Source organism: Oncorhynchus clarkii, chromosome 27 (genome assembly GCF_045791955.1).
Source record: "Oncorhynchus clarkii lewisi isolate Uvic-CL-2024 chromosome 27, UVic_Ocla_1.0, whole genome shotgun sequence".
NCBI lineage: Eukaryota > Metazoa > Chordata > Actinopteri > Salmoniformes > Salmonidae > Oncorhynchus > Oncorhynchus clarkii.
The window spans coordinates 8097965-8122458 of NC_092173.1; the positions used below are offsets into that span (position 1 = coordinate 8097965).

The following is a 24494-nucleotide window of genomic DNA, read 5'->3' on the forward strand; positions in this document are numbered from 1 at the left end:
ACTTTGGTGTGAAAAGTGCAAATCAATCCCAGAACAACAGCAAAGGACCTTGTGAAGATGCTGGAGGAAACCGGTACAAAAGTATCTATACCCACAGTAAAACAAGTCCTATACTGACATAACCTGAAAGGCCGCTCAGCAAGGAAGAAGCCACTGCTCCAAAACCACCATAAAAAAGCCAGACTACAGTTTGCAACTGCACATGGGGACAAAGATCGTACTTTTTGGAGAAATGTCCTCTGGTCTGATGAAACAAAAATAGAACGGACCATCGTTATGTTTGGAGGAAAAAGGGGGAGGCTTGCAAGCCGAAGAACATCATCCCAACCGTGATGCACGGGGGTGGCAGCATCATGTTGTGGAGGTCCTTTGCTGCGGGAGGGACTGGTGCACGTCACAAAGTAATGGCATCATGAGGGAAAATTGTAGATATATTGAAGCAACATCAAGACATCAGCCAGGAAGTTAAAGCTTGGTCGCAAAGGGTTCTTCCAAATGGACAATGACCCCAAGCATACTTCCAAAGTTGTGGCAAAATGGTTTAAGGAGAACAAAGTCAAGGTATTGGAGTGGCCATCACAAAGCCCTGACCTCAGTCCCATAGAACATTTCTGGGCAGAACTGAAAAAGCTTGTCCGAGCAAAGAGGCCTACAACCCTGATTCAGTTACACCAGCTCTGTCAGGAAGAATGGGCCAAAATTCACCCAACTTATTGTGGGAAGCTTCTGGAAAGCTACCCAAAATATTTGACCCAAGTTAAACAATTTAAAGGCAATGCCACCAAATACTAATTGAGTATGTAAACTTCTGACCCACTGGGAATGTGCTGAAAGAAATAAAAGCTGAAATAAATCTCTACTATTCTGACATTTCACATTTCAAAGTGGTGATCCTAACTGACCTAAGACAGGGAATTTTTACTTGGATTAAATGCCAGGAATTGTGAAAAACAGTCTAAATGTAGTTGGCTAAGGTGTATGTAAACTTCCAACTTCAACTGTATGTTCTGGTCTTGTGTAGATATTACAGATAATACAGTCCCAAACTGTTGTCATATCTAAGTGTGTTGGAATTCAAATGTCACGACCTCCAACATATGTCTGCTGGGAAACAGTAGTATGGGCACTCCAACATTAGTCCCCTGGTTTAATGAACTGTCCAATTACATTCCTTTAGTAATATCAAATAAGGATTCGGGAATGTGGTGTGGCATGTAGTCCACTATTACTGAAGCATGACACTTGATATTAATGAAAAAAACCAGAGTGAATTTAGTTTAGTAATTTTGTTATTACATTGGTTAAAATTATTACATTTATAAGTTACCCACTTCAATGTTATAATCAATGCACAATGTAATAATTACATTATGCACAAAAACTTTAGCATTTTAAACATTGGCAATCTACATTATCAGCATTTATTAAATTATAAATGAAAAAGCTATTACATTATTGGCTGTTTTTACATTGTCAGTTGCTACATTGTTCAAGATGGACAAACTTCATATGCTAAAGTACATACTTTCACAATGGCAGAAAATCCTAATATTTAACTATAGACAACTACACATCAGAACACAGATACTTAGTTTTTATTTTCAATCCTTTTATTCCCTAAATTTGTTATCCTTATCCTTTCACTTAATTACTGGGGAGGGGCAACAAACTCTTTCAAAGATGGCCACTATAATGAGTTTGTTTGATTTTGAAACATCCAATATTTCTGTACGACCTTCCTTGATCAACCCTGACCTAAAAACCACAAAAGTGTACATGAAAATACATCCACAAAAAATATCAGTATATGATAAACATATATATATATATATATATATATATATATATATATATATATATATATATATATATATATATATATATATATATATATATATTTTGGTCTGAAACATCAAAAAGTGACAAATAATCCTCATCAGTCCCAACCAGAAGTGTTCTCTACAGGTTATGGAACAACAACCTTCTCCCACCTTGACGAACAACCCTTGCCAAGTGTTAACTGGGTGCACTGGGAAATCTGTAGAGTTCTGTTTCTTTTTGGTTCAGTTGAGCAGTCGTAGCAGGAAGGTCTGACCTGAGCCATGAGCAGTAACAATAGTAAGGTCAAGGTTTTCAACTCATCCCGTGTTGCTGTAAAACAGTGACTGTTTAGCTGTTTCACCTGACTTATGTAAAGGAGTGAGTCCTTATCGGTTGATGGTGTTATAGGAGGTCTGGGAGGCTGGATCCAGGGGCTTGGCCGAGGCCTCTGCCTCATGCTGGTCCTCAGGGTCGGCCTCGATTATGGGCTCCTTATCCTCCTCTGTATCCTCGTCACAGTGGGGGAGCTGGAAGAAAGAAGTCAGGCCATGCAGGTCGGCCATCCGGTGGAAGGCACGCAGGACCAGGTACATCATCATCAGCCCGAGAAACAGGTACACTGCAGAGGACAGAGAGTACAACATTAATTCAACATCAGCTCCTTGAGCTGTGGGAAGAAGCATTATTATTTTATTTTTATTTATTTTTTACCTTTATTTAACTAGGCAAGTCAGTTAAGAACAAATTCTTATTTTCAATGATGGTCTAGGAACAGTGGGTTAACTGCCTGTTCAGGGGCAGTTACAGGGCAACGACAGATTTGTACCTTGTCAGCTCGGGGGTTTGAACTTGCAACCTTCCGATTACTAGTCCAACGCTCTAACCACTAGGCTACCCTTGTCTCACAAAGCACAAACTCACCCACACGGGTGTGCTCGTGGTGCATTCCTGATGGACAAGGCGGCCAACTGTTCAACAGGCTTCCTTACGATATAGTTATGATTTTATGCCATATCATGGTTAATTTGTTTCAGTGCAGGTCAATAAGCAGAGTAGACTTAGAGTATTTGTAAATACTTTTTCCTCCCCAATTTCGAGATATCCAAATTGGTAGTTACTGTCTTGTCCCATCGCTGCAACTCCCATACGGACTTGGGAGAGGCGAAGGTCGAGAGCAATGCGTCCTCTAAAACACGACCCTGCCAAGACGCACTGCTTCTTGACACAATGCTTGCTTAACCCGGAAGCCAGCCGCACCAATGTGTCGGAGGAAACACCGTACAACTGGTGACCGAAGTCAGAGTGCATGCGCCCGGCCCGCCACAAGGAGTCGTTAGAGAGCGATGGGACAAGGACAACCCGGTCGGCCAAACCCTCCCCTAACCCGGACGACGCTGGGCCAATTGTGCGCCGCCTCAATGGTCTCCCGGTCGTGGCCGGCTGTGACACAGCCTGGGATCGAGCCCGGGTCTGTAGTGATGCCTCTAGCACTGGGTTGCAGTGCCTTAGACCACTGCGCCACTCGGGAGGCTTTGTAGGGTATTGACAGGAAAAGTGTATTCCGATATGAACAAAACAACCTATTTTCTAGTAGTTGCTAATCCTCCTAGGAAAAGAGAACAACCAATCAGGAGGATCTGGCATACAGTCAGGGCCCTGTGTTTTGGTTTATCATGTCAGATGACAAGAGAATTACACCCAAAATTAAAGCAATCGTCTGAGGATGGTGCTGGACCATATGACATACAAAAAGGGAATGAACAAGCTTTAAATAGAAGTTTAAATCCAGGTCATGTGACATGATCAACCAAAACACAGTGCCCTAAAACAAGGCAATAAGTTGTGTATTGAAGCACAACGCGCGTGCGGGCGGACCCCGAGACAACGCCACAGAGCCAGCCACCACAATGGCAGTACAACAAACAACTAGGCTCGAAACAGTGAGGTTATTTTGAGAGAGAATAACAGGGTAATTCAATTATACCTTAAACTAAAAGCATGACTCTGATAAAATGTCATGTGACAATATGAAATCCCTCCCAGTGCAAGTGGGGTAGATGGTGGTGTGGTCTCGTTATCTCCCTACTGCAACGTGTCCTTAAGATGAGCGCAATCACACCACACATTGCACTCTTCCCAAAACAAGAAGCCCACTTCAAATTCACACATGCAGTATACCAACCAAATCACAGACATTGTGAGATACATGGAGGGGGCAGTGGCGCGACACCGTTTAGTTTCCTCCTGAAAACCACAAGAGGGCCTCCTCAGACTTTTACAAATATACTCAAAAGCAATAAACCGTACTGCATCTATGCAGTATCAGAATTACATGTCTATGGTCAACACAGGGATAAGGAATGCATACATTCTCTTTCATCAGCTGAGCCAGGTTAAAAATCGGGAAAGCCACGCCAAGTCATCATTCTGAACTAATATCTCCTGACATTTGGCCGATAAGAAGTCTAGACACAATGTAGAGCAGAGGTGTCCTGTCCTCTCTCCTCTTCAAATGAGGACTATTTCAAATAGATCTTACAATAAGCACATTTAAAAAACTAGAACAAAACAGCTTTTAGTAGTTCTTAAATCGCTTCCTTGGACGTTATGGACCCTTTTGACCGGAATGCACTACCTGATGGGAGGAGAAGCACTCAGGAGGCGCCATTTCTCACATCCGAGACGTGAACGTTTCTGAGGTTTCATTGGGACAAAGGACCATATTCCACCAGAGGGCCTAGCTATCTCAGTGCTGGAGAGGTGGTGTTGGGCCGAGCGTTTCCCACTTCACGTCAGGTGTCTGCACATGGTCAAAACTGTCAAGTCCACTTATTCCTATACACATCCCTGTGCTTAAAACATTGATGCTGCAAACTCCACCCAATCATTCCCATCACTGTTCACACTATTATTTCCTTGTTTTCTATTCATAGGAAAGAGACTTCAGGGCAAACAATTCTAACACGACATCGTGAACACAAATATTTAAGTTGAATGTGTAATGAGTATCACAGAATTTATATGACATCAGTCTGAGCAGTGTCAGTGTGCCACGCCCTGTTGTCAAACACAGACTAGTTCATGACTCACCCATCACAGAGATCTTATAGAGCGACCTGAACTTCTGTCCGGGCTTCTCGCCGGGCACGTAGTCGCCCAGGCCGATGGTACACAGCGTGATGAAGCAGAAGTATATGGCGTCCAGGAAGGACCAGGTGTCCTCGATGTGGCTGAAAACCACGGCGGGTACCACGAAGAATCCCAGCACCACCAGCAGCAGCAGGATTGCAAAGTGGACGGCAGTGGCGGCAAGAGGGTCCAGGCCGATCCTCTGGCGGCACATGTCGATGGGCCCGTAGGTCACCGGGTGCATGAGCCTCTGGACGCAGGCGGTGAGCACCAGCATGGTGAAGGGCACTCCCAGCAGGGCATAGAAGATGGAGAAGGCTTTGCCTGTGTCCGACAGGGGCGTAGTGTGCCCATATCCTGGGGAGGGTGAGAGAAAGTATGAGAGAGAGAGAAAAAAGAGCGAGAGAAAGTGTAGAAGTTATTAGGATCCCATACAAGCAAACACAACATAATAGCAGATAACATGCCATTGCCTGAGGTTACTGATCTCACAATCCAACAAATTAAAGCTATGATGGGAACAAGTCGGTTAACATTGAACAAAATTAAAGTTAACACAATCCATGATAGAATCCGCAAACAATCAAAAGGTGAACCAGTAATAAGCGGAAACTTTTTTAAAGTAGGCTACCTAAGGGCTGATTTCTTTCATTTAAAAAGTAGCCCGTTTTGAATAATCTATCTGGAAAATGTGACTCACTCACCCCTCTCAAATGTTAATTTGACTAATAAGCTAAGCTACCTCCCGTTTCCAACCAAAAAAAGAGACATTCTAGAAAGTCCTCTCACTTAACAAAAACGAGCTGATCGTGGACTACAGGAGACAGCAGGAGAGTGAGCACGCCCCCATCCAGACCGGATGGAAGAAGAAATTTGACGAACTGACTTGTTGGAAAGATGGCACTGTATGACGGTGCCACTTTAAAAGTCACTGAGCTCTTCAGTAAGGCCATTCTACTGGCAATGTTTGTCTATGGAGATTGCATGGCTGTATGCGTGGTTTTAATACAGCCATCAGCAAAGGGTGTGGCTGAAATATCTGAATCCACTCATTTGAAGGTGTCCACATATAAAAAAATATAACGCAACATGTAAAGTGTTGGTCCCATGAAGAAAGTAAAAGTGCAATATGTGCCATGTAAGAAAGCTAACGTTTCAGTTCCTTGCTCAGAACATGAGAACATATGAAAGCTGGTGGTTCCTTTGAACATGAGTCTTCAATATTCCCAGGTAAGAAGTTTTAGGTTGCAGTTATTATAGGAATTATTGGACTATTTCCCTCTATACCATTTGTATGTCATTAACCTTTGACTATTGGATGTTCTTATAGGACTTTAGTATTGCCAGTGTAACAGTATAGCTTCTGTCCCTCTAGTTAGCGCGCGCTAACTAGCTAGCCATTTCACTTAGGTTACACCAGCCTCATCTCGGGAGTTGATAGGCTTGAAGTCCTAAACAGCGCAATGCTTGACGCACAACGAAGAGATGCTGGCAAAACGCACAAAAGTGCTGTTTGAATTAATGTTTACGCGTCTGCTTCTGCCTACCACCGCTCAGTCAGATACTTGTATGCTCAGTCAGATTATATGCAACGCAGGACACGCTAGATAATATCTAGTAATATCATCAACCATGTGTAGTTAACTAGTGATTATGATTGATTATGATATGCCCGCAACATGATTATGATTTTTATAAGATACGTTTAATGCTAGCTAGCAATTTACCTTGGCTTACTGCATTCGCGTAACATGCAGTCTCCTTGTGGAGTGCAACGAGAGAGAGCCAGGTCGTTATTGCGTTAACTGTAAAGTTGCACTACCCTCTCCAGAGGGTAGTGAGGTCTGCACAACGCTTCACCGGGGGCAAACTACCTGCCCTCCAGGACACCTACACCACCTGATGTCACAGGAAGACCATAAAGATCATCAAGGACAACAACCACACGAGCCACTGCCTGTTCACCCCGCTATCATCCAGAAGGCGAGGTCAGTACAGGTGCATCAAAGCTGTGACCGAGAGACTGAAAAACAGCTTCTATCTCAAGGCCATCGGACTGTTAAACAGCCACCACTAACATTGAGTGGCTGCTGCCAACATACTGACTCAACTCCAGCCACTTTATTAATGGAAAAATTGATGTAAAAAAGGTATCACTAGCCACTTTAAACAATGCCACTTAATATAATGTTTACATACCCTACATTACTCATCTCATATGTATATACTGTACTCGATACCATCTACTGCATCTTGCCTATGCCGTTCTGTACCATCACTCACTCATGTATCTTTATATGCATATTCTTCATCCCTTTACACGTGTGTGTATAAGGTAGTTGTGAAATTGTTAGGTTAGATTACTCATTGGTTATTACTGCATTGTCGTAACGAGAAGCACAAGCATTTCGCTACACTCGCATTAACATCTGCTAACCACGTGTATGTGACAAATAAAATTGGACTTGTCCACGATCAGCTCCTTCAATTTGTTGATGTTGAGGGAGAGGTTATATTCCTGGCACCACTCCGCCAAGGAACTCATCTCCTTCCTGTAGGCCGTCGTCTGAAGGACAAAAAAAGTTAACATTATGCCTTCTCATTGCAGGTCGCTGTACTCATATGCAGGAGTACTATCGCCTTATGGTGAGGATAGCCGTGTTGCAAGCCCGGCTTCAGACACAATCATTAGGTGAGGGCAATTTAAGTGTAGGAAACGATGACACAGCATCTTTGCCACCAGGAAATAAAGGTAGTAGTGTTAATAAGGCTGGGCGTGCCGCTAGTGACCCACTTCGACAACATCCTGTGAAATTGCAGAGCGCAAAATTCAATATACAAAAGTCATAATATTAAACATGCATGAAAATACAAGTGTCTTACATCGTTTAAAAGCTTAACTTCTTGTTAATCCAACAGTTTTGTCAGATTTCAAAAAGGCTTTACGGTGAAAGCATACCATGCGATTATCTGAGGACAGCGCCCCGCAATACAAAATCATTAAACCAGCAGAGGCGTCACAAAAGTCAGAAATAGCGATAAAATAAATCACTTACCTTTGAAGATCTTCCGCTGTTTGCAATCCCAAGGGTCCCAGGTACACAACAAATGGTTGTTTTGTTCGATAAAGTCCTTCTTTATATCCCAAAAAAGTCAGTTTAGTCGGCGCGTTTGATTCAGTAATCCACCTATTCCACTAGTTCAACACGCATACAAAGGAATCAAACGTTAAGAATAAACTTCATCCAAACAAGTCAAACAACGATTCTAATCAATCCTCAGGTACCCTAATATGTAAATAAACAATACAATTTAAGACAGAATGTAGTATGCTCAATATCGTAGATAAAAAAATGAGGTGCGCACCCTCATCCACACACGCCACAAGACTACAGTCAAAATGAGAGCCACCTTGAAAAACTACAAATTCTAGCTAATTTTTCAAAAAACAAGCCCGAAACCCTTTCTACAGACTGTTGACATCTAGTGGAAATCATAGGAACTGCAATCTGGGAGGATTTCCTTTGAATTTCCCATAGACAGGTATGTTCAATGGGTGGTGACATCAACAACAACAAAATTCCAGATGGATTCTCCTCTGGTCTTTGCCTGCCATATCAGTTCTGTTATACTCACAGACATTTTAAGTTTTATAAACTTCAGAGTGTTTTCTATCCAATACTACCAATTATATGCATATCCTAGCTTCTGGGCCTGAGTAACAGGTAGTTTACTTTGGGCACGTCAGTCATCCAAACTTCCGAATACTGCCCCCTAGCCTTAAGAAATGTTTAATCCTCCTGCACAGTCTTAGCAGCCGGACAATTTTCTCAAGGCTTCTGGAAAGAAATGCTGTCGGCATGATCAACCGGTGTCACTCATTCAGCTGATAGAAACTGTCAACCGGTATTCACCACTAAGCAACGAGTTTGAGTCAGAGCCTTCTCAGGTCTCTCCTCCACCCGTTACAGGGTCTGAGCCGCCGAAGCCTCCCACCATTAGCTCTGACAAATTGAAAACCCTAGGTCATCGGCGACTCCATTACCCGCAATATTAGACTTAAAAATAATCATCCAGTGATCATACATTGTTTACCAGGGGGCAGAGTTAATGACGCAAAGTCTAATCTGAAGATGGTGCTGGCTGAGGCTAATACTGGTGAGTGTAGAAAGTATAGAAATATTGTTATCCACGTCGGCACCAACGATGTTGGGATGAAACAGTCAGATGCCCTAAGCGCAAAATAGCTTCAGCGTGTAGCTTTGCTAGAAAGACGTTTTGGCATCGAGTAATTGTCTCTGGCTCCCTCCCAGTTACGGAGAGCGATGAGCTCTACAGAAGACTCGCACAACTTAATCACGGGTTGAGAACTGTCTCCCAAAAGATTGAATTTGTAGATAATTGGGCCCTCTTTCTTGGGACTCATGCAGTGGTGGAAAAAGTAGCCAATTGTCATACTTGAGTAAAAGTTTTTTTTTAAATACCTTAATAGAACATGACTCAAGTCACCCAGTTAAATACTACTTGAGTAAAAGGTCTAAAAGTATTAAAAGTAAATGTAATGGCTAAAATATCCTTAAGTATCACTAGTAATATTATAAATCATTTCAAATTCCTTATATTAAGCAAACCAGATGGCACTATTTTCTTGTTTTTATTTTAATTTACAGATAGCCAGGGGCACACTCCAACACTGGAGGGGTGATCTCATCTTATCTATCAACATAGACAGGGCTCTAACTCCTCTAGCTCGACAATGCGATAGCAAGCCTTAGTAGAGTTTACCATTAGCACAGCTCAGTTTTCCCCATCGAGACAGCGTCTGTGCCTCAATCTAGGTTGGGCAAAACTAAACATGGCGGTATTCGCTTTAGCAATCTCACTGGAATAAAGACCTCCTCCATTCCTGTCATTATTAAAAGAGATTGTGACATCTCACATCTCAAAATAGGACTACTTAATGTTAGATACCTAATTTCCAAGGCAGTCATAGTCAATTAACTAATCACTGATCAAAAACTTGATGCCATTGGCCTGACTGAAACATGGCTTAGGCCTGATGAATATACTGTGTTAAATGAGGCCTCTCCTCCTGGTTACACTAGTGATCATATACCCCACACATACCGCAAAGGCAGAGGTGTTGCTAACATTTATGATCGCAAATTTGCATTTACAACAACAAAAAAGACTGCGTTTTCTTCTTTTGAGTTTCTAGTCATGAAATCTATGCAGCCTACTCAATAAATTGTATAGCTACTTTTTACAGTCCTCCTGGGCCGTATACAGCATCCCTCACGGAGTTCCCTGAATTCCTATCGGAACTAGCAGTCATGGCAGATAATATTTACATGGAGAAGTCCAAAGACCCACTCCAAAAGTATTTCGGAACATTCATCAACTCTGGATTCTAGAAGCCCTTCCAGACTCCCTCCACCTATCCAAGGATGTCGCAGTACAAACATCTGTTAACCCTTTAAACCCCAATAGAAATCTAGAATGCTGTCGTAGATTACTGAGAATTTTCGAGATAAAACAAATTGTAGTAAATTTGACTAAATTACTCACTCAGAATGTATTGTACCAAGTATAATATATTGTACTTAAATATTATTAACATAAATATTTTTTTTTAAATATTCATTAAAACAATTTTTTTTTATTTTACCAGAGGACAATATTCAGAAACTATTTCATAATCCACAAAGTAATCTATTTGATTGTTACAGAAGTAAGAATTGTTGTCAATGTAAAAAAGCAAAAAACTATTCAGAGACCATTTCAAAATGTAGATAACCTCTCTCAAAAAGATTTAGTACAAACCAGGCCTGACATAAAATGTAGAAATAGTAGCCTACTTTGACAACAATTCAGTGAATTGGATTTGGTGGCGGACAGGTTGGTGTTAAACACCAGATCTGAAAAAAAATAAACAAACTCATACCACTTTTAAAAACAAGTCTAAAACCCCTGCCACTTTCACTTTAGGCCTAGGCTGGGCCTCCCATCATCTCCAACCCCTCTTCCTCCCTCCCTGCCTTCTGCTGCTAAGCCCAGACTCTACACATCATTTCACTCACTTTCACTGACCTAAGAGAAACAGACTGAGGGAGAGAGAGGAGCAGAGCAACCAATAGGATACAATTGTGGTCAGAAACGTCATCGCTCTCTCTCACACCGTCTCTCGACCATACACACTCGTCTTAATAATCACCTCTTAGGGGTTTCCATAATAAATTGTGTGATACAGTTACTCGCCTCCCATTCCACCCACCCACACACATTATGATGCTATACAGCACTTTCAAATCAACCAAAATGATTTTATAAAACCCCTTAATGGCCAGATTGTTTCTGAGTTAATGGTGTGCAAATGTACAGTGTGTCAGACTGATGGATAATCAGACAGGAGAGAGTACACAAAGACATTCATGAATATGTTCATAGATGGGTCAGATTATAACCATAAAGACTACATAGGGTACGCACACTTCAAGACCCTTGGTCAGATTACTTTCCATGGATGGTAAGAAGTCAACGTATGTCACACAACAGTTTATAGATTCAACACAACCACAGTTTATTTATTTAGGATGTAGAAAATAAAATGTTAAAAGATGACACTATGTGCAATTTAGCTAAACAGGTTTAGAATAATTCCTCATCTATTTTGATGGGCAAACAAAGTTAGCTGGTTGTCTTTGTAGGGAGGGAGCGAGCGAGATGATCCGGGAGTGTGACAGCGTTGTGAGCGAAGCACAATGGTGCCTCAAACTCTCGTTTTCTTGCCTGACAGGCAAACTACAGATGTTAGCTGCTTCGTTACAAAGCTAGGACAGTTTCGAAAATGAATCGCTTTGGTAGAAATAGGACAACAAAAGGAAACGTGTTAGCTGGCTATGTAAACAAATATCATTGCAACTCAATATCATATGAACTCCACTGCACGGGCATCTACCCTAACACTACAGATAAACTGTCAAATAATAGGAATGTGAGGCAATGTATAGCCTATAAATATCTATACCTTCCCCCCAAGTGAGGATGGCCTTCACTTCAGCAGTGATGCGTCATGAACTTCGAGGAAAACATCATGATCATTAGAAAACAAGATGAAGGACTCCTCTTAGTGTATGCATATTTCTCCAAAACTTAGTTGTACCGAGTCTGCACAGAACTACCAGGACCATGGATCAATGGAGACACTAGTTGTTTAAAAAAATATATATATCCTGTATCTCGACACAGTAACCAAATACAGTCATGGCCTAGAAAACTTCCAGCTGTCTACTGGACGCTATTCCAACTAAACTACTGAAAGAGCTACTTCCTGTGCTTGGCACTCCTATGTTGAACACAATAAACGTCTCCCTATCATCCGGCTGTATACCAAGCTCACTAAAAGTGGCAGTAACAAAGCCTCTCCCGAAAAAGCCAAACATTGACACGGAAGTTAAATCTCTCATTCCTTTCAAAAACTTTATTAGGAACACCGTTCCACAGGGATGTTGGCCCATGTTGACTCCAATGCTTCCCAGTTGTGTCAAGTTGGCTGGATGTCCTTTGGGTGGTGGACCCATTCTTGATACACACAGGAAATTTGTGTGGAAAACCCCAGCAGCATTGCAGTTCTTGACACAAACCGGTGCGCCTGGTACCTACTACCATACCCCGTTCAAAGGCACTTAAATCTGAACTCATCATGAGGCCGCAGATGCTCACCCACACGCATATCCCCCACACATTGCTCGCAAAACATCTTAGTGACTCCCCCCTTGACAGTAGAGATTTTTTTTTAAATTAACTTCATGCAATTCTACACATTTTTGCAATGGGGCATAGAATAGATTAAGCAATGTTAAAACAAATTTCATGCAATTCTACTCATTTCGCCATGGGGTGGAGCGTCAAATTAGCAGTTTTACAGTTAATTTCCTGCAATTCCACACTAGTCAGTGTGGAGAGAAATGATGTCTGAGTGAGACTAACTTACAAAATCAACGCCCTACGGCCAGTAATTCAACCATGATAACATCTTTTAGATAGCTAAATTAGTTTAGCGGCTAGCTAAAAGATGTTAGCTGACATGGGCTAATTGACTCACTATCAGTGACTGAGTAAAGGTGCTGATGCACAACCACATTTTGAAATTATACCTTGTTTAGTGTAGTCAGTCTACTATTCTAACTTGCAACAACTTGTACGTTGAGACCCTGAATGAGTCAGTGGAAATTGATCTGAGGGTCTTCAAAAGGAGGGCTGCTGGTTGCCCATCTAATAACTAACCTTTACGGCAGGGGTGGGCAACTCCAGTCCTCGAGGGCCTGCTTGGTGTCACACTTTTAATCCATCCCTAGCAAACACAGCTGATTAATCAAATTGCATTCTGAACTGAAGATCATGATTAGGTGATTATTGGAGTCAGGTGTGTTAGCTGGGGAAAAACTTTGACACCAATCAGGCCCTCGAGGATTGGAATTACCCACCCCTTCTCTACAGGATCAGTGTCCCCCGTGGGACAGTTGAGCTAACGTAGGCTGATGTGATTAGCATGAGGTTGTAAGTAGAGGTCGACCGATTATGATTTTTCAAAGCCGATTCCAATTATTGGTGGACCAAAAAAGCCGATACTGATTAATCGGCTGATTTTTTAAAAATGTATTTGTAATAATGACAATTACAACAACACTGAATGAACACTTATTTTAACTTAATATAATATATCAATAAAATCAATTTAGCCTCAAATAAATAATGAAACATGTTCAATTTGGTTTAAATAATTCAAAAACAAAGTGTTGGAGGGGAAAGTAAAAGTGCATTATGTGTCATGTAAGCAAGCTAACGTTTCAGTTCCTTGCTCAGAACATGAGAACATATGAAAGCTGGTGGTTCCTTTTAACACGAGTCTCAATATTCCCAGGTAAGAGGTTCTAGGTTGTAGTTATTATAGGAATTATAGGACTATTTCTCTCTATACCATTTGTATTTCATTAACCTTTGACCATTGGATGTTCTTATGGGCACTTTAGTATTGCCAGTGTAACAGTATTGCTTCCGTCCCTCTCCTTGCTCCTACCTGGGCTCGAAGCAGCGTTACCCATGCAGCGCAAGGGGAATAACTACTCCAAGTCTGAGCGAGTGACGTTTGAAACGCTATTAATGCGCACCGCGCGAACTAGCTAGCCATTTCACATCGGTTACACCAGCCTAATCTCAGGAGTTGATAGGCTTGAAGTCATAAACAGCGCTGTGCTTGCGAAGAGCTGCTGGCAAAACGCACGAAAGTGCTGTTTGAATGAATGCTTACGAGCCTGCTGCTGCCTACCACCGCTCAGTCAGACTGCTCTATCAAATCATAGACTTAATTATAACATAATAACACACAGAAATACGAGCCTTAGGTCATTAATATGGTCGAATCCGGAAACTATCATCTTGAAAACAAGACGTTTATTCTTTCAGTGAAATACGGAACCGTTCCGTATTTTATCTAACGGGTGGCATCCATAAGTTTAAATATTCCTGTTACATTGCACAACCTTCAATGTTATGTCATAATTATGTAAAATTCTGGCAAATTAGGTGGCCCAAACTGTTGCATATACACTCACTCTGCGTGCAATGAACGCAAGAGAAGTGACAGTTTCACCTGGTTAATATTGCCTGCTAAACTGGATTTCTTTTAGCTAAATATGCAGGTTTAAAAATATATACTTCTGCGTATTGATTTTAAGAAAGGCATTGATGTTCATGGTTAGGTACACATTGGAGCAATGATACGCACCGCATCGATTATATGCAATGCAGGAGATGCTAGATAAACTAGTAATATCATCAACCATGTGTAGTTAACTAGTGATTATGATTGATTGATTGATTGTTTTTTATAAGTTTAATGCTAGCTAGCAACTTACCTTGGCTTCTACTGCATTCGCGTAACAGGCAGTCTCCTCGTGGAGTGCAATGGAATCACGTGGTTAGAGCATTGGACTAGTTAACTAAGGTTGCAAGATTGAATCCCCCGAGCTGACAAGGTAAAAATCTGTCATTCTGCCCCTGAACAAGGCAGTTAACCCACCGTTCCTAGGCAGTCATTGAAAATAAGAATGTGTTCTTAACTGACTAGCCTAGTTAAAGATTAAAGGTGTAAAAAATTATAATATATATTTTTTAAAATCGGCCAAATCGGTGTCCAAAAATACCCATTTCCGATTGTTATGAAAACTTGGCCCTAATTAATTTGGCCATTCCGATTAATCGGTCGACCTCTGGTTGTAAGTAACAAAACAAAACAAAAATCACAGGACAGAGACTGATATGGGCAGAAAGCTTAAATTCTTGTTGATCTAACTGCACGGTCCAATTTACAGTAGCTATTACAGTGAAAGAATACCATGCTATTTTTTGAGGAGTGTGCACAATTATGAAATTGAAAATGTATTAATAAGCCAATTAGGCATGTCTTGATACAACATTCTGAACAGATATGCAATGGTTCATTGGATTAGTCTAAAGCTGTGCACATGCACTGCTGCCATCTAGTGGCCAAACCCTAAATTGCACCTGGGCTAGAATAATACATTATGGCCTCTTGCATTTCAAAGATGGTAAAAAGAGTAAAACGCATGTTTCTTTGTATTATCTTTCACCACATCTAATGTGTTATTCTCCTAGATTAATTTCACATTTCCACAAACTTCAACATGTTTCCTTTAAAAATGGTATCAAGAATATGCATATCCTTGCTTCAGGTCCTGAGCTACAGGCAGATTTGGGTTTGGGTATGTCATTTTCGGCGAAAATGTAAAGAAAGGGTCCGATCCTTATTAACGCACTGATACTGGGGCAAGGCTACCTGAAAATCACAAGGGCCCATTGATGCGTGGTATGTTTTGGTCACGGAATACAAAAAAAAAATGCCCAGTTGGAACTGCAATTGTAATCTATAAACAATCAGTGTTTCCTTGAGTATCTTGCAATATTAGCACTTAAATTGTTTAGAATTGTCTTATATGGACCAACCGAAACAAAACTGAAGGCCTAAAAAAGACAAGTATAGGCTATTTACTTACCGACTGTCGTTACTAAAGTGTTGGCGAAGAACAAAGAGGAAGCCAAGTCCCAATTTGAACTCGCAGAAGAATTCGGAAGGATAGATATTCCATACTTATTGGCTTGTAAAACTTTCTCCAAAAAGTTTTCAAGTGATGTTGCATTGACGCAACTTTGGTTGAGAAACTCTTCTTTCAGGACTTGTATGTCACTTTTTAGTTTGTCCTCCACCGGCCGTTCGATGGTGGAGAAAACGAGCGCTCCGAGCAACAGATAAGCAACATAGAACAGTATAAAACCTGTAAGCAGTATCCAAGATTTGTACCCCGAAGACATTTCCCCCTTTTTCTGCTTGCAATGTCATCTGCCAAACTGTTACTTTGTAGCCTACTTCCGTTGCCCCGTCTCCTCAAGTTAAGTTTAGGCTGTCCCCGCTCCACTGGTACAAGTTTGACAGGGGTGTGTTCAAACGCCTAGAACTCTGCAGATAAACATTTTGAGAAAACACTGCTCCCTGCCGTTTCTAATGATAACCGCATGTTCTTGGTCTTTTACGTTGTATTTCGATGTCAACGTTTCAATCCTCCGAATAAGCCCCAGAAAATAGACCAAGACCTGATCCAGAAACAGTGAGGAGGGCTACAACACATTTCATTTTCTGCCTACTTTATTACCCCTCTCCCCAGAGGGTTCTCTTTGGGGTTTACAAAACTGGATGGGGAAATATAGGGGAAAGGCTCCAACAATCCCTAGGTGAAGCCATAGACTAAATTATCCAGTCAGTCTCAGATTTGTGAACACTAAAGTGAGGCCAAAGGACCAAAAAGGAACTAGAGCATATCAGATCACCCTCCTAGTTTCATATGTCCATAATGGCTTCATATGGTTATTGCAAACAGAGATTGCTTCTCCTTGAGCTTTTATGTAAAACTAATACATGATACGTGATTAGGGGAGCCATCGGATCACATGCTGCAGCTGAAGAAAACAGCATCACCAGGATATGTTTTTCTTCTTGCCAACCATGCACTGAACTATAGCAGGGCAATGTGCACAGTGCAGATTAGGCAAACACCCCGTTGACTTTATTTGAGAGTTTGCCAAAAGGTAATCTACGACCACTCACATACTTCCACAATAACACAATCAATGCCACATTATCTGGTGAAAACAGAGCCTCTGACTCAGCAAGTTCCTGTTAACCAATTCAGCACCACAGACAGCCCTGGACTACTGCATTTGAAACCCAGGGGGCCCCAAAACAGATTTTATTTTAGGAAAACAGCTAACTTTCTGCATTTCAACACATTTTGCCACGGGGCAGAGTACAAATGTCCAGTTTTATAATGCTATTGTACACATTTTATCATGATTTAAAGCAAATTTCCTGCAATTATACATATTGTGCTATGGGTCAGAGAAAAATGTGCTGTTTTATAGCTCATCTCATGCTATTCTTCACATTTTGCCATGAGGCTGAGAGGTCATTGTGCAGTCTTAAAGCAAATTTCCTCCAGTCGGTTAGGGGCCCCAGGGCACGTGCCCGTTCGGTAATCCGGGCCTGACCACAGAGACCCGCATCCAGTACAGGACCTCCCCTTGGGCCTCTTACCTGTCATCATCATCATTCATCGGAGAAGTCACAAATATGCCATTCTGATAGGGGGGACATACTTGGCCATAAGGTTAGAGTGGGCATAAATCGGGAATAGCTTTGCGCTGTCAGTTTTCCTCATTAGCAGTCTTAGGATAATGACTTGAAGGCTTACTTTGCAGTCTTGCCAGTGGTAATGGTGTGCTAATTCAATGTATGTTACTTGTAAGTGTTGATTTGCCAGTGCAGTTTCCCTTTGACCTGTGATACTTCATTCTAGCGCCGTACACCATTCTAATTGACTGACACATGTAACCTGTAGAAGTACTATTTTTTGCTGTTTTGGCAGCAACAACATTCACAAAAGCTTTGAGGATGGAAAACAGCAATCACCGTGTCATTTTATTACATCAATGAACATCTTTTTTTGAACCACTCAGAAAAATCTGTATTTTCCCTTGGAATTATGTACAAATCACAAACATCAAATACATTTTCTGTAGACCTACTGAGTTGCCCAGGGTTGCCCCCACACAACAAAATTGAGTCTTAATGACATGATTGCGTTTTTGTGATCTAAAACAAACTTGTACTGGTAAAAATAACACTTTCTCTTTGCCAGTACAAAACAACGTAATTCTGACATCCAGAAACACCCCAATTTAAAAGGTAATCATTTCAGTAAACATGGTGATTATGTACTGAGATAATAAGAAAAGGAGCTGTGATCCATGTGAGCTCCAATGTTAGCTAAACCAACAGTATATATATTCTGCTCCAGAGTTGTCACTGGCACACAGTTGAGCCAGACCACATGATGGGAGAGGACAGTGTGTGTTTGTGTCCAAGTCCGTGTGTGTGGGGGAAAGAGGGTGGGAGTGAACGAAGGGGGAGGGGGTATAGACATCCACTTCTCCTGACAAACAAATTACTTTAACATTTCATAGAGTCCCTAAGAATGAGATTAATAAGAATGTAAACATTTGCATGTAATTTAGGAATATTTGTGAGACAAAAATAATAATTTGTGCTTAATTTTATCCAAATTTGTCACAGGTATGCATCTATTGATCCAATTCCAGGGAATGTAAAGCAAAACAGGGCATTATTAAGGGTCACCATATAGTCAGCTGGTCCAGTTGGTCCATCCTCTGAGTTCTGAATCTTGTGAAATGTTTAGTTATTTCTCCCCATGGAGATGAAGACCGTGACCCATTAGTGGTTTGGCATAGAAGGGCATAGTAAAGACAATGTGTTGTTGACAGTCAGGGAAAGTGGAAATCTTGGTTATTCCATGATGTTCTTGTTGACATCATAAGATAACCGTCTCTTCCCACAGGCCTGTGCATGCTGACTGGACGAGGGGAGGCCAAGAGAGGGACTGTAGTTGGCTGCTCTATGCCCAGTCATATTTTCCTGCAGACGTGAACAAATGATGACCCTTCTAAAATTTACATGAACTGTAATCGTGATCCCATTTGCTTGTTATCCGAGTGCCAGTGCAGATAAGTCAAATGACCACATGACAAATTACCCATTTATACATTCAGTTTGCTCGAACATGCTGTAGCATTTGTCATGGTGATAGTATAGCTTTTTAAGTTAAGGCTGTAACATAAGATTAGGCTGTATCATTTCTGCCCCATAACAGGAAACAGAGCAGGCCTGTTATCACATTCAACCATGCATTACACTGACTACATGACACTCACCGTGTCATACTGGCCCAAATGTAGCGACTGTAGAAGCCGTTCACGGGAAACAGCATTTGCCCTCTTATATTTCAAGCCAAACATCTTCTTCAGGTCATGGAACCGATCAAGTAAGCTACAGGGACAAAGAAAGATATGCAAAGTAAATGAATGGAACAACTGAGCTCCACAGTTATGAATGACACCACAGCCTAGTAAATCATTGTGAATCTATCATTCAACCAATACCGATTCAGTGCATGAAATATTGTCTGATATGCAGCTTATCTCTAGTTGTGGGTTGAAACAGCAGGGTCGTTGTTGGGTGGCGGTGACATTTCATGCTATCTCTGGTGCTATCTTGAAGGTCATCATTTCTTCCACTAGATGGCAATATTTATAACAACCGTCTCAGAATGCTCATTCCAATTTCATGAATTGTAGAACTATAAAGATTCCAGATTATGCTTCCAACGGACTTAACATCCGAGCTGAGAAGAAATACGAGTCGGATTTTCTGCTAATGCAGGATCAAACTTCCAAATCATTCCCCGAGCTGGATTTTAATAAAATATCATTGTGGTCTCTTGACCCACTTACCCATGATCCTCTGCAGAGCTTTCATGATCCAAGATGCCTCTGAGGAGCTGGCTGAGCATGGGAACAGCATCACGATCATACAGGGGAGTAGACAGTGACGGGAAGGCCTCCACAAACACATTGTTCTGACAGATGGAAATAATGAAAGATGAAGAATTTTTGGGGGGGATGTATCATTTACAGTCAGTCCCATGGACCATGTATTCCTGGAGATATAGGAAATAGGAATATGCAAGAAGTTGACTCCTGGACTTTGTAGTCCCTTCTGAGGAAAGATTTGAAGGCCTACCACATTTCCCTTGGCAGAGAATCTTCCCCTCGTCTTCTCCACAGAATTTGTGGGCCACCACTGTCCTCTTGTGTCTTGTCCCTCTCCCTCTGAATCCTTTGGGAAGGCTGTCCAGGCATCCTCTGGTGGTTGGAATGAGCGGTCTGGCCAACATGAGGTCCAATGGGTCGACTCGTTGGTGATGGAATGGTTTTCAAGTGCTGCACGGGAACATTAAGAGGGCATCAGAAATGTATCATTAGACACTAGCTAGTTTCTATTGATTCGATATGATTGATATTCCATGCACTGAGTCGACCTTAAAGTGCAGGGACCTGGTGTATGCTCCAAATATGCAGCTAGTTCGCATACCGTCCTCATTCAAATGACCTGAATGGCCAACAAATAAAGTACTTTGTTTCGGTAGCTGACCCGTTTTTGAAACTTTGTGGAGTGTCATTAAACACCTGATTTATACACCTTGGTTAAAAGTTCATGCAAGTGCCACTGCTTTAACTGACATATGACAATCATGACTACAACGCTTAAATATATATATTTTTGTATTGCCATCAGACATAAATGATTAGGAGTTGTGTCTTTGAGGTGGATAGATGGGCTCTCTCCCTGCGTGGTCCAAATCGCGGAGGAGCTGCCTGCCTGTGTCTCTGTCTCTTTAAACATGGAGCCCCAGGTCCTGAGGCTAACACGGCTTACATCTCAAAGCCGACAGCACTAGCACTACATTCCCGGCAGCGCTTTCAATAATTAATACCTTCACATGAGTTTGGGAGAGGGCCCTCAAGAATCCAGGTCAGTCCTGACTAACTGATTAGTAACGGGTGCAACACGTCTACATGCCCTTGCTGCCGCATGGTACAAACCACAGCAAAGAGAGTTACCACTACTGTTCACATTATGCAAATGTAACAGAGGCAGCAGTAATCTAACTGGAGCATGTGATAGTCACTAGAATTTTCTGTTGCGTCTGGATGTCTTTAACATGGCTCAAAGCACATTTCTGAGGTGCAGTAAGCTAGGGACTTACCAACACACTCACTTTTCCCAGAAGGCACTAGGGGTGATGCAGTGAAGCGGTCGTCCCAGGGCGGTTGCTCCTCTGCCTGCATGAAAAGCCCAAAGTCATCCTCCGCCTCCGGCCCCCCATCCAGGAACCCACCGTTGGCGGCCACCTTGCTCTCGTCCCAGCCCCTCTTCCACTCCTGCTCCCCTGGGCTCCGTAGCAGAGGCACCAGAGCCCAACCTCCAGCGTCTGTCTGCCCCCCATTTGGAGCAGGGAGGCCTGTTGCCATGGCTCCTGAGGAGGCCGGATTAGGCGGCGAGTGTGTGACAGAGGTAGCAGGGCCAGCAGCAGCAGAGGCTCGTAAAAGGGAATTAAACTGCCCAGTCCCTGCCTCCCTCCACCCTCCTACAGCCTCCTCAGTCAGGGTAGCTGATAAATCTGAAAAACACCTCTCTTCCGTCCTACATGTGAGCTCGGATTCATGCTCCTCCGTTGCCCAGCGAGGCCCTCGCTCAGTTCTCTGGGATGTGATGTCTCCCCCTACCAGCCTGGTCTCATCATCTGTGCTCCTGACCTCAGGCAGTAGCTCTCCATGCTCCCCACAGAGTTCCCTAATTTCTGATGCTGTTGACTGGATCCCCTCCTCTCCCTCACAGAGGCCATGCACAGATTTCTGTAATACTTCTTTATCCACTGCCACAGGATATTTTTCTTCTGGCAGACATTTCTCACAAAGCTTATTGTATTGACTATCTGATTTACTTTCCTGATTTATCTGACCATAGGCAGTCTCATCAGTAGCAGTTGAAATGCTGCCCCTTGCTGGTCCGGGTGGTTGAGTGGAGCAGTCTTTGAGGCAGCCTCTCTCAGAGCAGCAGTGTCTCTCTGAAGTTTGAACATCGATCCACCTGTTGGGCAGCTCCCCCTCAGCTATCCCCCCGTTCCCCCCTAGACTCTCAGAATCATCACACTCTGTGGACTTGATATGATCCACAAACCCAATCACAGCACCCACCATGCCATCAAAGTCTTCCACATGTCTCATGATACCACTGGCCACATCCTTGCCTCCAGTATGGATGTCTGTATCGCATAGTTTGTCCTGGAAGTGCTCCTTGTCAAGGGAGGTTTCAGGATGCAGCCCCTCCTGTGCGCGTGGGCTGTCTGGCTTTCCCCGGTCCCCGACGTCACTGCTGCAGTTTTCTGGGTCAGCGTTGTCTGGAGGCAGGGAGGAGTCACAGGGCTTTGACCGGGTGAGACCAGTCCCGTCCTGCACTTTCTCCTTAATCCCCTCCACACCGCCGCTCGACTGATCCTGCTCACATACAGAAGCAGCTCCCCTCTGACCCCTGCTGCTCCCCTGTCCTCCTCTCCGCCCGTGACACTGGGTGCAGGTCTTGGTCTGAGCGTGACTGCATTTGGGGCTTCTAGTACTGCCTCGGTCTTGTTTTCCACTCGGAGTGTCCTGGCCAGTTGTGGGAAACTCCCCTTTGTCCCTGCTTTCCTGGCTCCCTTCCAGGGTACGCCCGCCAGAGTCCTCCGTGCTCTGGAGTGCTCTCCTCTGGATGGGACCCACAGGCTTGCAGGATGTCCTCCACCTCCGGGCTGACCTCGATTTGACCTGGTACAACTCTGAGGCCCCTCCCATATCCCACACCCCCATTTTCCCAACCGTGGAAGAGTCCCTGACCCCTCCCACTTTATCCCTCAGCCAGCTGCCCACCAGCGTGGAGGGGGACTGAGGAGCCAGACCTTGAGTGCAGGGCCTTGGGCTGCCCGTAGAGTAGAGGCACCTTCCACCCTCCGTCTTGAGGAACAGACAACGTGTCTGAGTCTGACCACCTCCCTCAGAGGCCTTCAATGTTGCCACAGTCACCAGTGCCCCCAGGCCTGTCTGTCTGGGGTTGGAGACATAGTTGGAGTCCAGCGGTAGCCCCAGACCATAACCCAGCCTGCCCCCCACTGGGTAGCCATCTGCAGGCCTGGGGCACGTTCCTTGGGACCTGGGGGGAGGTGCTGCCCTCCTGCGGTTCTTGGAGCACGCAGCCCAGGCCCGAAGGCCCTTGACTAAGGGCATGTCCCCAAGCTCCAAGCGTCCTGTGAAGGGAAGATAGCTTCTTTGGCACCTCTGCAGCACCTCCCTGGGGGAGCAAGACATCTCCAGGCATGGGTAGTTGTTGTTATTGTTCTGCTGAATCATTGTTGCAGCCTTCAGATGATTAAGATATGTTTGATACTATTGGCTAATGTACAAATCTTCAAACTTCAATGTACCAAGGAGGCTTCAACGACTGAAGAATAGACACTCAAAGTAATGACGCGCTGTGTATTCCGGGAGTAATATTCAGTGACAGTGCTGTCAACATTGTTCTCCATCCAGATACACAGCTTCAGAGTATTTCTGTCAAGGGGTGTCAGGCATGTAAAGACAGTTCAGACTAAATAAAACAACCTGGGAGGAGAAACAAACATTTGATCAGAGATATATCATTGAAGACATTTATGCAATAACTAATTTCATTTTTTGGAAGGGACGTTACTATACAAAGACTCTCAAAGTCAAATGAAGCTACAAATCAATATCTGCAAGAGCCCACAAGAGAGATTGAATGTAGCGATCCTCACACAATATTTACTACCTATTTTTGATTGGTGTTTTATATTTATTTTAGAGAGCCTCATGTTTAACCACAAAGAGCTTACATTTGTTAACATAAACGGTATAGTTATAGTGGACATTATCATGATATATTCTGAAGTAGAGGTTATTGACCAAACAAACAATGTTAAATTCATATATGCCGTGGTTGATAGGGCACAGTAGGCTATATAGGTGATGCATGTATGATTAGCCCAGAACCAGAATTTTAATCGGCTAGGGGCATTCAACATGTATTAATTGCTTAAAGCCTACCCGTATGAATATTTAATAAGGACGGTGGCTATAGACAATCAAAATCAGAGTTTCCAAAACAGTCGCAATATGTTTTTATTTTAAACGGACGCTGTTAATATAGCCACCACAACTCAATATTATCATCATCCTTGCTTGCTTGCCTTACCTCATCATACCCAGATTCTCAGAGCGAGACGTTGCCAGACGTGTAATTGCCGTTGTTGTTTGCTAAACCTTAACCTTCATTTGATAGGTCTTGTAGAATAATTTCGTGCGTCTCCCACGAACACGACTCCCTGAACATCGGCCGACGAGGGTTTCTATAATCTACTATAATTTGTTTAGAGGTGGAAAAGGTCCACTCTGCCTGCATCGAAGTCAAAAAGGCTGTTTTAAAAATGAAATCAACATTTTCT

General features: G+C 42.9%; 2 protein-coding genes across 2 annotated transcripts; both read right to left on the minus strand.

Moving 5' to 3' along the window:
• Window positions 1–1880: 1880 nt before the first annotated feature.
• LOC139385890 (potassium channel subfamily K member 6-like) lies at window positions 1881–16433 on the minus strand. The gene is made up of 3 exons (XM_071131177.1): window positions 16026–16433; window positions 4912–5307; window positions 1881–2440 (listed from the first exon to the last, which is right to left on the minus strand). The coding sequence occupies exons 1-3, from the start codon at window positions 16339–16341 to the stop codon at window positions 2208–2210; spliced, it is 945 nt and encodes a 314-aa protein (XP_070987278.1). The 5' UTR covers window positions 16342–16433; the 3' UTR covers window positions 1881–2207.
• A 1534-nt stretch (window positions 16434–17967) lies between these two features.
• Window positions 17968–23382, minus strand: LOC139385400 (uncharacterized). The gene is made up of 5 exons (XM_071130464.1): window positions 21207–23382; window positions 20180–20379; window positions 19891–20015; window positions 19312–19426; window positions 17968–19015 (listed from the first exon to the last, which is right to left on the minus strand). Exons 1-5 carry the CDS (start codon window positions 23380–23382, stop codon window positions 18887–18889), a joined length of 2745 nt encoding a protein of 914 aa, XP_070986565.1. The 3' UTR covers window positions 17968–18886.
• Window positions 23383–24494: the final 1112 nt, after the last annotated feature.